Source organism: Notechis scutatus, unplaced genomic scaffold (assembly GCF_049901735.1).
Source record: "Notechis scutatus isolate UNSWTSFEM ecotype Mainland unplaced genomic scaffold, rNotScu1.2 NSCUSCF50, whole genome shotgun sequence".
NCBI classification, from domain to species: domain Eukaryota; kingdom Metazoa; phylum Chordata; class Lepidosauria; order Squamata; family Elapidae; genus Notechis; species Notechis scutatus.
In genome coordinates this window covers 128383-141880 of record NW_028263160.1, presented here as the reverse complement: position 1 = coordinate 141880, position 13498 = coordinate 128383, and the positions used below count along the sequence as shown (strand labels likewise).

The 13498-nt window shown below is 46.7% G+C and overlaps 1 protein-coding gene across 17 annotated transcripts in view; it reads right to left on the bottom strand.

Moving 5' to 3' along the window:
* Window positions 1-3032: 3032 nt before the first annotated feature.
* LOC148128484 (vomeronasal type-2 receptor 26-like) overlaps window positions 3033-13498 on the bottom strand; it is a 102833-nt gene continuing 92367 nt past the window's right edge. For all 17 annotated transcript variants that reach the window (XM_087948978.1, XM_087948979.1, XM_087948972.1 and 14 more), the window contains 3 exons: window positions 11348-11560; window positions 4983-5109; window positions 3033-4129 (listed from right to left, as the gene is read on the bottom strand). In XM_087948978.1, the coding sequence (XP_087805104.1) occupies window positions 3219-4129; window positions 4983-5109; window positions 11348-11560 (1251 nt within the window). In that variant the 3' untranslated portion in view covers window positions 3033-3218. The remainder of the gene's footprint in view (window positions 4130-4982; window positions 5110-11347; window positions 11561-13498) is intronic.

The window sequence follows — 13498 nt, the reverse complement described above, 5'->3', positions numbered from 1 at the left end:
AGCATCCAGTGGTCTTGGGTTTTGCCGCCATTCCTCCCTTTTGAGATTTTAAGGCTTCTCGAGGACTGGTGGGGGAGGACTTGCTCCAACCAAGGCCCCCCCAGCGTCTGTTTCGGGTCAGATCAATTTCCACCTCTGCTGCCAGCATGTACCACAGCTGCAGCTCACTGGAGTCTCTTCTGGCAATACAGCTTTGATATACCTCTTCATTCCACCCATCTTTAAAAGCTTCTATCAGGGCTCCCTGGGACCAGCCTCGAATATGACACGCCAGCTCTCTAAATTCCTGGGTATAGTTGGACACTGATCTCTTCCCCTGATTTATGGTCTTCATCCTAATCCTGGCCTTGCGTTCAGCAAGTGGGTCTTCAAACCTGGCCCACATCTCATAATTCATCAGCTGAGGGGTATTATCCTTATGCAAAGTCACCATCCACTCTGCAGCTGTTCCCTCCAGAGCCCTGGTAACACATCTAACTTTGGCTGCTTCTGAGGAAAAATCCCCTCCCTATTCCTCCATATGGCTCCAGACTTGTGCCAGGAAGAATCCTAACTCCTTGGGATCCCCCCCCCCCCCATATTTTACTTCCAACGGAGGCACCTTTGGAGTTCTATGTCTTCTGGCAATTACTCCCCCCGCTGGGGCCCCCTGGGCTGCTGCTGCCTGTTGCGCCGGCCCAGGTTGATTTATGGGGGTGGCTGCTCTAATTCTTCTGGCTGGGGCTGCCTCCCCCTCCTCTCCCTCATACCTTTGATCAGTTTGAGGTTCTCTGAAAGCTTCATTTAGAAGATGCAAGGCTTGAGTTAGTAGAAAATTCTTTCTTTCCTTTTCTTGCCATGGCTCCTCTCTTCCACGCCGACGGGTAGTGGTCACTCCTGGAGGAAGCTTTTCCTCAGGATCCTTCCAACCGACTCCCAGGGACCATTTGGGTTTTACAGCTGGTTTTTCCCCAAGATTTAGTTCTGCTAACAAGTCAGCTTCCCCTGCTTCCTCTAGCAGCAGAGAATCTTGTCCTCCAGTTGCTCCCAGGTCTTCTTGGTTGCTGGCTGGATTTGACATTGTGTTCAGACCCCCTCGGAAGAAAATTTATTAATTGTCCAAGTGGGCTGGTAATGGTCAGATTCAGAATAATGTCAGCTGGTGCTCCATTCAAAATCCAAGAAAGAAATACTTAGACTCCTTTAATCAGAGAAAAGATATCTTTTACTGGAAATCAAGTGGTAGCAACAAAAGAATTCTGAATCTGAGAAAATTGGCGCGTAAATCACATATACAAAGTAATGGCAACGTTCCCACCCCCAATAGTTCAATTGGCTCATCCAATTAAAAGTTGTGTATATCATCATGTGGGTATCTCCAGGTGGTGATGAGGCTTCTGTCCATTGACCTTGACATATTTTGATAGAGTTAAAGCTGCACATAGCATAGGAGAGAAACCTAAGCAAGAATCTACCCCCCCCCCCTAGATTATATAGTTCTGGTTTGTAACACCTCCAGGTAACCTCCCATAACCATTTCCCCCCTCCTCCCCTCATTATTTATGACAGCCTAAAGATGCAAAGCAAAGGGAGAAAATCTTGAAGGCTGACACCTGGCAAGGCTCTCTCCCCAGAGGAGGAGGACCGAGAATACCAGCCTTTTCTCTGCGTTTTTATAGGGGGGGATGCAAGGATGAAATCACGGCCTCTCCTGTCCCTCCAGCCGCCCCCTGTGGAGCAGGCCAGAAGCCCTCCATCCCCCATGGACCAGGGGAAGAGGCTGCCTTCAGAAGTGGGTGGGGGGCTCTGTCCCAGGATGTCTTTCCCACTCCTTTGCATGGAATGGTCCGGGGTCTCCTGCTTGGGCAGGGGGTTGGACTAGATGACCCCAAGGTCCCTCCTGGCTCCATTCTGATGGGATCTTAAGGGCAGGATCCTCGCTGTCAAAAACGGCTCTGAGGATAACAGGGAGTCCTCCACTTACAACCATTTGTTTAGGGACTGAAGTTACAACAGCACTAAGGAAAGTGATTTAGGACCAGTTTTCACACTAACGATCGTTGCAGCACCCCATGGTCACGTCACCAAAACTCAGGCATGTATTTATGATGCGTGCAGTATCTTGGGGTCATTGGGGTCACTGGAAGACTTGCTTAACGACTGCATGATTTAACTAAACACCACACTCATTTGCTTCACAACCGAGGCAAAAAAGTTGGTAAAATGAGACAGAACTTACTTAGCAACAAAAATTGTGGTCATAAGTGGAGGATTGCCTTTATTGCCTTCTGGTTCCTTAAAATTTATCTCCAGAGACATTCAGGATTTCTTAGTCAGAATATTCACCTTTCTTTTCCCCACTTCTGCTCACTTCCAGGGAGCCTGGAACAAAGTCCTTGGTAGGACTTATTTCTGGGGCTTCTGGGGCTGGAAGCACACCCAGAGGACTGAGGTGAACCCCCAGGTGAAGCCTTCAAGGGTTGCACTGCTGGGCTTCCCACCTTGGAGAGAAAGTGAGAGAGAGAGACCCTCTTTCCTCTGGTGGAGTTTGAGATGCCCCCAAACTCCTGCTTGCAACTATTCACACGGTGCAGCCACAATGAGCCCAATTTCGTCAGGATGCAACCTGACTCTCCCATGGGGCTTCTCCTCCTTCTGCATCTTCTGGACTCCGGTCTCAACTAGCTCAAGCATTGGGGAAAAGAACCGGTTTTAATCAGGGGATGGAGAGAGGATGGTGGATCTCATGGAGAAGCTTCTTTCACAGGGCAGGAGCAGCTATGGAAAAGGGGCGCTAACTAGGTCTTATTGGAAGAGAACATCTAAGCAAGAGGACCTGGAGACCTCTGCCTTCTCTGGCTTGGTGGGATGGCCAATGGCTCTCATGGAGATTGTCAAACAACATAGTTGGAGCTTGGCTCCCACACAATCCATCTTACCACTTTTCCTATTCATTCTCTCATAGATACACTTTTAGCTGCTGTCAGTACGATTAAGGTATCAAATTCATTGGCAGTGGCTGAACAACAAATTCCTCTGAATGATATTCAGAGTTCCCTTTAGCAAGATTTATTGAGATGGAGAGAGTTACAAGGATAACAATCGTTCAAACATTTCCCATTGAAAAATGTAGGCATGATTTTTTTGATTCCTGCACAACTATCTAAGTTGAAATAATTAGTGTCTACTTTGAAATAAAACGAATTTTTACAATTCTTTAAATGTCACAGTGTTATGTCTTATGTTTTTACATTTGTTCTGGCTGTAAGCTGCTCCTTTGTGTTCAGGTCTGGTCTCAGAAGGATAATGTAGCACTTGGGGATGAAGATGCAGACCAGCAGACCAGCACTGGAGGCCAGGATGGAGAAGACCTGCACAGCCACCATGTGTTTCCCTTTGGTGCTCAGGTAGGTGGGCACAAAAGTCACCCAGACACTGCAGAAGACCAGCATGCTGAAGGTGATCAGCTTGGCTTCGTTGAAGGCCCCGGGCAGATTCCTGGCCAGGAAAGCCACCGTGAAGCAGATGGCAGCCAGGAAGCCCATGTAGCTGAGGGTGACGTAGAACATGACAACAGACCCTTCATTGCATTGCAGGATGATCTCTCCAGGCTGGGAGTGGAGGTCAGAGTCAGGGAAGGGGGGAGAAACTCCCAGCCAGATGGAGCAGTTGAGCACTTGGACAGAAGAAGAAGAAAGGATGATGGAGTTGGCCAAGCTCTTTCCCAACCATCTCTTTGCTCGGTTTCCTGGTTTTGTGGCCAGGAAGGCCAGCACCACCGTGATGGTTTTGGCCAAGAGAGAAGAAACAGCAACTGAGAAGATGATGCTGAAGACTGTTTGTCGGAGAAGGCAGGTGGCTTTCCTTGGTTGACCAATGAAGAGAGAAGAAGACAAGAAGCAAAGCAGGAGGGAGACCAGGAGGATGTAGGAGAGGTCCCGGTTGTTGGCTTTGACAAGGGGAGTTTCTTGGTATTTAATGAAGATAATTAAAACAAGGCTTGTGGTTAGGAAGAAGAGTAGGGCAAAAGAAACCAGGATGGTGCCCAGAAGTTCTTCATAAGACAGGAAGGTTATAACTTTGGGGATACATTGGACTCTTTCTTTATTGGGGTATTTATCATCTGGACATTTGGTGCATTTTTCTGTATCTGAGGAAAAAAAAAAACCCGTATTTCTTTGTCCTTTGCATTTCAAGATACATTGTAAGTTCTTTGGGAACAAGTGATTATCAGGAGCATTTTCCAGGACGGATTTCTTCATATCTCCAGTGATAGAAAATAAGTGTATCACTTTTTAAAATATATAGCTACGGTATATTTTTGATAGGTTATGAAATTGAGGGAAGGTTTGGACTTGAAATATTTCCTTTGTAATGTTCAGAATATTGATAGGAATCTCCATTAGTAAGGGTAAATAATGAATCAATTAATCTTTCTAGAGAAACTTACCTGCCCGGTGGCAATTCTTGTCATACTTGCCTCAGAGGGGGCTGATGGATCAAGGGATTGCTCCAAACAATTTGGAATGGCCTTTGGAGCAGTGGTGATACGGGTGCAGCCAGAAACAAGCATAACTGTCCATGCCACCACATTGTGCATCTCGTATATCAGAAATACCTTTTCAGTGTTCCTCAATGGGAACGCATGTAGACTGCACTGCTATCCTCCTTTCAGGAGGTGGACCTAAAACAATTCCTCGTGTTTCAAGGAACTCAGATGTTCCTAGAGAAGTAAATGTGGAAGGAAGGATACATCCAAGCTAAAAAGAAGAAATATTTTATCTGGCAGTAGTAAAGCTTGTCCAATCTGCCACAGCCACCTGTCTCTATCCAGCCCTTCCTTCACAGTCTTTTTGCTCTTCTGTTTAGATAAGAAATGGGGCATTTTGGAAATAAACCAGAAATCAGTTCAGCTTCAAAGTGTTTTTTAATTCATACTTTCATGACAATGCTCTGGATGGATCCAGTTCCACCAGGCCTTCCTTTCCTCTGGTGTCACCCACCTTTCTGAGTGGAGAAGGTCCCCTCTGGACAAGGAACACAGTCGTAGCAGCAAACTGGCTCTCCTTCTCGAGCCTTCTTGACAAATCCAGGATGACAACTTTCCACACATTCAGATTGAGGAAAGGACTGAGCAGAAAAGAAATAAGATTGGAAAGGAAATATGTGTAAAATGGAGGTAAAAATGGATATTAGACAAGTTACTAGCCTCTGGTCTTCACTTAAGTAAGCAAAATCTCTCACTATTTCCAAATGGTTGGAGATATAACTTCTGGAAGATTCTTCCGTTAGTTCCTCTCTTTTGCTTTTGCCAAAAAAAGGACTTTATTAAATAGAAAAGTCTGCAGAGATGGAACCCGGGGTGAGATTCTACTGATTCTGTCCAGTTCTATCAAACCAGTTGTTATGATTCTGCGCAGTTCAGAGAACCAGCAAATTGCACCACTGACTGGCCCCGCCCCTCTCTGCCCGCCCCTCCCCTCTGCTCTCAGTCAGTCCTTAACGTGCATGCAGGGCATCGCCTGCAGCCTGCTTTTGCCCACTCGCCAGTCCAGCCATTACTGCATGCCTTCCGCTGTGGCCCTGCCTGATCTCCCTGGGTGAGTGAGGCTCTGCAAGCTCTTGGGCCCAGTCACCTACCTGCCACTGCCGGTCACATTTACCCCTCCCGCCCCACTTGCCTTTTGCTGCCACCACCCGCCGCCCTCACCCCCAGCAGGGAAGGCCCAGTATCTGTGGTGAATCCAGGCGGGGGGCGAGATGCAGACTGGTGAGGACCCGAGCTACATTTCGCTGTACTGGAAGACATGTGGAGAGGCTCTGCTGGGAGAGCAAGAGAGTCTTTCCCGGCACAGCTCCGGGTGGCAGAGATAAACTGGATTCAAGCGGGCTGCTTCTCTGCCGCCCAGAGCCGCCCATTTCCCTATTGGAGAGGAAGTTGCAAACTTTTCGCTGTGCCGGGAAAGACTCTCTTGCTTTCCCAGCAGAAGGAGAACATGAGCCTCTCCACATGTCTTCCGGTACAGTGAAATTTAGCTGGGATTCACCACAGGTGCTGGGCCTTACCAGCTGGGGGTTAGGGGTCCGGGTGGCAGCGGCAAAAGGCAAGTGGGGTGGGGGGGTAAAGGTGACCGGCAGCCCGGTCGTACACATGTCGGCAACAGGTGTCGTCATTTCGAAGTTGAGGGAGAATGTGGAGAAAGACATGGAGAGTCCTGCAGTGGCCAGCACAGGAGCGCCGTTGAGAAGCGGGGACGTGGCCTTCTGGTGGTCCAGCCTGGTGTTCAGGTGGAGGTGAGCCACAGGAAGTCAGAGCAGTGAGGGAAAGGGGAACTGCCAGGGGGAGCTACCCTCTCCATGCCGAATTGAGACCATTTTGGGTAGTCCTAGGAATTGAGTGAGTCGAGGCACAGCTCTTTGTCTTCTTAGCTCAGGGAATCGCCTTTTTCTGCAGGAGGAGGACTGCAGATGGGGAAGGTCTACCTGAGTGACTCCTCTGCCATCTTCACCAGATTATTTGGACACTTACAAGCAAGCACAGCTAAAGGCACTGCTGTCACATGTCAGCCCAGACCTCACGCTGCGGCTCCGTAAAGCCAACACCAAAGAAGTGGGCGATCAGGTGAACCTGTGGTGCAATGCTCACTCGGATCTCGGCCGCTCCAGGTCATCCAACCTCAAATCCCTTTAGGAGCCTCCGTTACCAGGTTTCTACTCGCCTGTGCTTGGTCGCCTCCTCTTCACCTTGATGAAGCGGCTGGCCCTGCCCCTCCCTCGCCTGGCCTAAGAAGGTGAGGTTGACGGCGGGTGATAGTGAAGCGGCCGGGTCCCTATCTTCCTGATTCTCCCTCCCAATCTGTATGTGTGTGTCTCCCTGAAAGCCGTGGCATGGGGAAGCCAGCAAGCTCTCCTTGGCGCTCTTCGCTACTTCTTTCATTTCTTCTTTTTCGAATGCAGACTGGCTGAACAATGATCGCCACGCCATGGTGGAAGCATCCCTTCGGGCGACCCTTCTCCTCCTCCTCCTCCTCCTCCTCCTCTCATAACCGGCCGTTGTGGCAGGGCTGGGAGGGTGCATGCGCACGGGCGATGCTCCTCAAGCAAATGCCAAAGCACAGCAAAACCAAGTACGGGGTGGGTGGATGCTCACTTGAGGAGCGAGCATCTCCCCACACAACTGCACCCTCCTGATCCATCCACAGCTGCCAGGTGCAAGAGGAGGAGGAGGAGAAGGGTCGCCCGAATGGACGCTTCCACCGCAGTCTGGCAATCGTTGTTCAGCCAGTCTGGATTCGAAAAAGAAGAAATGAGAGAAGTAGCGAAGAGCGCCAAGGAGAGCTTGCTGGCTTGGCCATGCCGCGGCTTTCAGGGAGACACACACACATTCACAGATACACACACACACACAGAGTGGGGGAGAGAGAGGGGAAGATAGGGACCCGGCCACTTCGCTCTCCCCCATCGTCACCCTTACCTTCTCTCACTGCTCCATTTTGTGAACCACCTATGGTTTAGTAACTCCTTCAAACTGGTGAGAAACCCACAAGGGCTGGGGAATGTGTCACTAAGAGATTCAGGTTTGTTTGCTCCTTGTGCCCAAACTAGCAAAGAAAAAAGGGAATTCTGTTGACCAGGGCCTGAATTCAGATGAATTTGAATCATGATTGGGTGGAGGTCCTTTTGGTCCCATTGGGAGAGAAGCTTCGTCCTGCTTGGGGAAAAGTGTCCCCTGAAAGGGTCAGTTCATAGTTGGGGAGGTTCTTAAAGAGACCCGATCTGGTCAGACTTATCCCTGCCTCTCTTTTACACACACACACACACACACACATACACAAAGGGGGGGAGGAGGGGAAGACAGGGAAAGAGGCAGAATGAGAGAGAGATACAGAGAGATACAGAGAGGGGGAAAGAGAGAAAAAGAGAGGGAAAGAGTGAAATAGAGGGAATGAGAAAAGAGGAAGAGAGAGACAAGAAAGGAAAGAGAAAGAAATAAAAGAGAGAAAGGAAGCAAAAGGAGGAAAATGGATAGACAAAGAAAGGGAGAGATGGAAGGATGGGACAAAGAAAGAAAAAGAAAGAAAGAGATGGAGGGAGGAGAAAGTGAATGAGATATATTGATGGATAGATAAATACATGGAAGGAGGGAGGGAGAGAGAGAGAGAAAAGGAGAGGAAGGAAGGACACAAACCCTGGCTTCAGAAGACTCTTTGAAGCAGCACAGCAATCAAGGGCTGGCCTGCAAGGGATCTCGGAGGTCATCTAGTCCAACCCCCTGCTCCAGCAGGAGATCCTTACAGAATCAAAGAATAGCAGGATAAGAAGGCTGTGTGCGTGGGTGTGTTTGTGTGTTTGTGTTTATGTTTGTCAAAACTCCAAAAGCAGGTCAAGGAGCTCTGGGGAGATCAGTCATAAATTAGAACACTTGCTAAGCAACTGGCCATTAAGCAAGGACCACTTGTATTTGGTTTGCCAGTCACATGGCCACCTGGCCATGCCCATCTGGTCATGTGACCATCAAGCCACACCCACAAATTAAGCCACGCCCACAGAACCGGTTGTTACAAAATTTGAATCCCACCCCTGGATGGAACTGAGAAAAGATTTCAGCATTAAGTGATAACCAGCCAGTTCCTTCTCATGACCCCATTAACATGCATTTCTCCCCTCTTCTCACACCCTTAATTTTAATGTGTGATATCAGAACAATCTTGATAATTTCAGGTGAACTGAAAGCCTTGGAGCTGCTTTCTAGGAGCAGAAGGCCCATTGCTCCATCCCAGGGAGGGTGAAAGGAAGGCATGGAGAGCTCTGGCCAGGTCCGGCCTCCTTAAGAGCCTCCCAGATTATGGAGCTGCCCCTTCAGGGGACACTTTTCCCCAAGCAGCACGAGAAGAAGCTTCTTTCCCCAATGGGGCCAAAAGGACCTCCGTCCAATGACGATTCAATCCCATCCGATACGGTCCAAGCCTGGATTCAGACCCCGGTCAGCAGAATTGCCGCCTTCGTTGCTCTTCTGGGCACAAGGATCAAACAACCAATTACCCATATCAATAAGGAAACTTCAATCCAAAAAGAGATCACTCTGGCGGAAAAACAAATCTGGTCACGTTGCCAATTTCAAAAACCGATACAAAAATTTATGCCACCAGATAAAGACCGAATGCACCAATTATCACATTAAACAAGAGGAAAACCTTCTAAGCACCAATTCCACCCGTGCTTTTTACAATTTTGTAAACAACAAACTAAAAGACTCAAGGTCCATCCCTCCCTTGATAGGACCTGATGGTAAAGACTGCAACGACGACACCATTAAAGCCAACATCTTTAACACATTCTTCGGCTCAGTATTTGTAAACAGCAATGGATCATGCCCAGTATTTCCTAGCCGTACCACAGATAACAACAATGATCTAATACATATCAATTTCACAGAAGACAATGTTGAAAAAGCACTACGCAACCTAAAACCATCTCTATCTATTGGACCGGATGGAATATGTGCCTACTTCTTAAGAAAGCTATCCACTGCCATAGCCAAACCTCTAAGCATAATCTTTGAAAAATCTTTCAGAACCAGCTCCTTGCCTAACCTATGGTCACAAGCCACAGTCATCCCCATCTTCAAAAAGGGAGACCCAAGCCTAGTTGAAAATTACAGGCCAATCTCCTTATGCTGCGTCACCTGTAAAGTCATGGAATCAATTATTAACCAATCCATCGTCCTCCACTTAGAGACAAATAACCTACTCTCCAATAAACAATTTGGTTTCAGAAAAAAACTATCCTGTAATCTGCAACTCTTACACTGCAAAAACATATGGACGACACAACTCGACCAGGGCAAAGCAATAGACGCAATCTACATAGACTTCTGTAAAGCCTTTGATTCAGTGGTACACGACAAACTACTCCTAAAAATAAAATCCTATGGTATCTCTGGACAACTGAATAACTGGATAGAAGCATTCCTGTCAAACAGACAACAAATGGTCAAAATCGGGAGCGTACTATCAAATCCAGTACCTGTCAATAGTGGTGTTCCCCAAGGCAGTGTTCTAGGACCAACTCTCTTCATACTCTACATAAACGACCTCTGTGATCATATTAAGAGCAATTGCGTTCTCTTCGCTGATGATGTAAAGCTGTTCAATACCACAGACAATACTGCTACCCTACAAAAAGATCTTGACTATGTATCAGAGTGGTCAAACAAATGGCAACTTCAAATCTCAACAAATAAATGCTCTGTCTTACATATTGGCAAAAAAATCAGAAAATAAAATACAAGCTGAATAGTCAAGATCTTGTTGATGACTCAAGCTCTGTAAAGGACCTTGGAATACTCACCTCTAATGATCTAAGTGCTAGAGCCCACTGCAACTACATAGCCAAAAGGCATTAAGAGTTGTTAACCTAATCCTACATAGCTTTTTCTCTGGTAATATCACACTACTAACCAGAGCATACAAAACATTTGCTAGACCAATACTCGAATACAGTTCATCAGTCTGGAACCCACACTACGTATCTGATATTAGCACAATTGAGAAAGTCCAGAAATATTTCACAAGAAGAGTTCTCCACTCCTCTACTCGTTGTAGAATACCTTATGCCACCAGACTTGAAATTCTAGAACTTGAAAACCTTGAATTACGCCTTCTTCGGTCTGACTTAAGCATGGTATATAAAATCATACATTGCAATGTCCTACCTGTCAATGAATACTTCAGCTTCAACCATAACAACACAAGAGCACACAATAGATACAAACTCAAAGTAAACCGCACCAAACTTGATTGCAGGAAATACGACTTCAGCAATAGAGTGGTCAATGTCTGGAATACTCTACCCGACTCTGTAGTTTCTTCCCCAAACCCCAAAAACTTTAACCTTAGACTGTCTACTATTGACCTCACCCCTTTCCTAAGAGGTCTGTAGGGGGCGTGCATAAGTGCACCAACGTGCCTACCGTCCCTGTCCTATTGTTTCTCTTATTCTTTTATTTTTCTTATATGTACCCATTTCATGTATTCACAACTATGTATACATTTATACTTATTATCTTGTAAACAATTGGCAAATCAAATAAATAAATAAAATAAAATAAACCAGAAGCTACTAGGGACACATTCCCCCAGCCCTTGTAGGATTCTCACCCATATGATGGAGACCCTTAATTGTACGGGGTCCACAAAATGGAACAATATCAAAGCCTCCCAAGCAGCCTAAGGGAAAAATCCGGTTTCTACTGCCCAGATTCAGTTCTCGGTGAAGGTCAACCACCTTTGGGGAATAGCATCAGCCTTATTGAAATGGGACCTCAGGCTTTGGAAAACAGAGGAAGGACATCAAAACTTTCTCCTACCTTGTTGAGCAACTTTAGCCGTGAAAGAACATCTTGGTTGATAGAAAGTCTGTTTCTTTTAAAATACGCCAGAGTCTCTCTCCTGGCATCATCCCTGGGAAGAACGAAGAAGCCCCAAATGAGCAGATCTGCTGCTACCTCTCCATTTGGGTCCATGTACAATTCAAAGTCTGAAATATTGACAAACTCATTCTTCTCCAGGAAAGGATGGAACTAGAATGGGAACATGCAGCAATTTTTAAAGCAGAAAACTTTGTTTCTTATCCGACACTTTTTCAATATTTAATGTTTCTTCTGTAGTTGTCTAATTTACAGACATGCTTCATTAGGAAAATGGGTGTTATCACTATCTTACAAGTGAAGGGAAAAAGTTCACAAAAATTTGTCGATCATATTTTGACAATATAGATTTTGACAAAATATAGTTGAACAACAGAAAAAAGGAGATTTATGAACTCCCTGAAAGCAACAGGTTGCTTATCAGAAACACGGATTTCTGGAGAAGAAAATTGTCAGGGTGATCCTCTCCCAGGAAGCCCAGACAGGAAACCTGAGCTAGGCCCACTTCGCTGTAATGCTGCACTGACAGGATTTGGGGAGCCAGAAAGTACAAATCTCCCACCGACCCTTTTTTTATGCAGCTCTAGGTGTCCTCCTCTTATCTGCTTCTTCCCCAGGCAGAATCTCTCCTCCACCCCCCAAAAGTCATTCCCTCCTATCACTGCCCTTTCTAAATGGGTCGTGGGAAAGGGGGGGATATAACTTATGTGCTCTATGCAAGTCATCCAAACATATTATTTCATTTCCTAAATACATTATGGAAATACTGCTGATATAACTCGATCTCAGGAAAGAGTAACAAACAATTTTGTGATGTGATCAGAAACCCAGTTAAGTGAGGGGTGGATGGTACGATAATTAAGTGGATAAAAACTGATTTAAAAATGGTACTCAAATAATCTTTACTTTTTTTAATTTTTGTCATGAAAGTGGGAAGATACAACATTTTGTCGTTAGGTCATCAATTTTTCTCTGTTGTCATTAATATAATAGGGTTGATAAATCGCTATTATACAAGATTTATAACAATTCTCAGGCAAATATACTTTTATGTTATTTAAACATTACCAACTTTCCAGAAAAATATTTCTGATTTCTCCTAGAAACAACTGTATGACTAAAAAGCAATCGAAAACTATCTGGGTTTTAGGATTTGATAAATTATAGTATCTCATTAATGATGCACTGGATGAAGGATTGTGCCAAGCTTGATAAGTATGTAAGGGACCCAGTTTGGTCTACTGGTTAAGCCCTCGAAGTAGAAAGCAAGAGGATGTGAGTTCAAGTCCCGCCTTGGTCATGAAGCAGGCTGGGGGATTGGGGGCCAGTCTCTCAGCCCAACTCAACTCACAGGGTTGTTGTTGTGGGGAAAATGAACACACAACTGCTCATTGGTACTCAGCCCCCGTGGCTTCTGCAGGGAAGGGCTTTTAAGAATGGGGGATGAGTTAGTGCACTTTCTGAACTCAAACAAGGTCTCCAAGATCTGGAAATCCAACAAGATGGGGCTGCTCTTCCCAAGAATGTTTATTTGAGCAGCCTTTAGAGCAATGAGATATTTATATCGAATAACCCTGCCAAGAGTCCAAAGGGAATTAACCTCTGAGAGCTGCAACGGAGTTCCCAGAGCCGTTTCAGGGGGCCGATACAAAGAAAGAGCACCTGAGCTGAGACTGGGCCCTTGAGGACAAGGTGCCACTCGAAATGCAGCTCACGCAGAGGTGGTATTCAACCGGTTCTCACGGGCTCGGACGAACCGGTGGTCACCCCTTGTTGGCCACACCCCCGAACTGGGTCGCCCGCTTGTCCCAGTAGCTCTCCCAGCTTTCCCTACCACGTGGTGGCTGTGGCGCAGATCGGGCAGATGTCCCAGGGCTGTTGCACATGCGCACTGTGTGTGCAGCCGTGCCTGTGCTACTGATGCAGTGCGCACGTGGAGCAGCCCTGGGACATCTGCCTGCCTGCCCGCCCTCCCGGAGCACGTTTTCTTACTTCTCCCAGTGGATGCGCCTCTTCCAGCCCAGCCCGGCCCGGCCAGCCAGCAGGTGGGTGCACGGTTGTCCCGGGTCTTCTCACTCCCCTTGTCGCGAT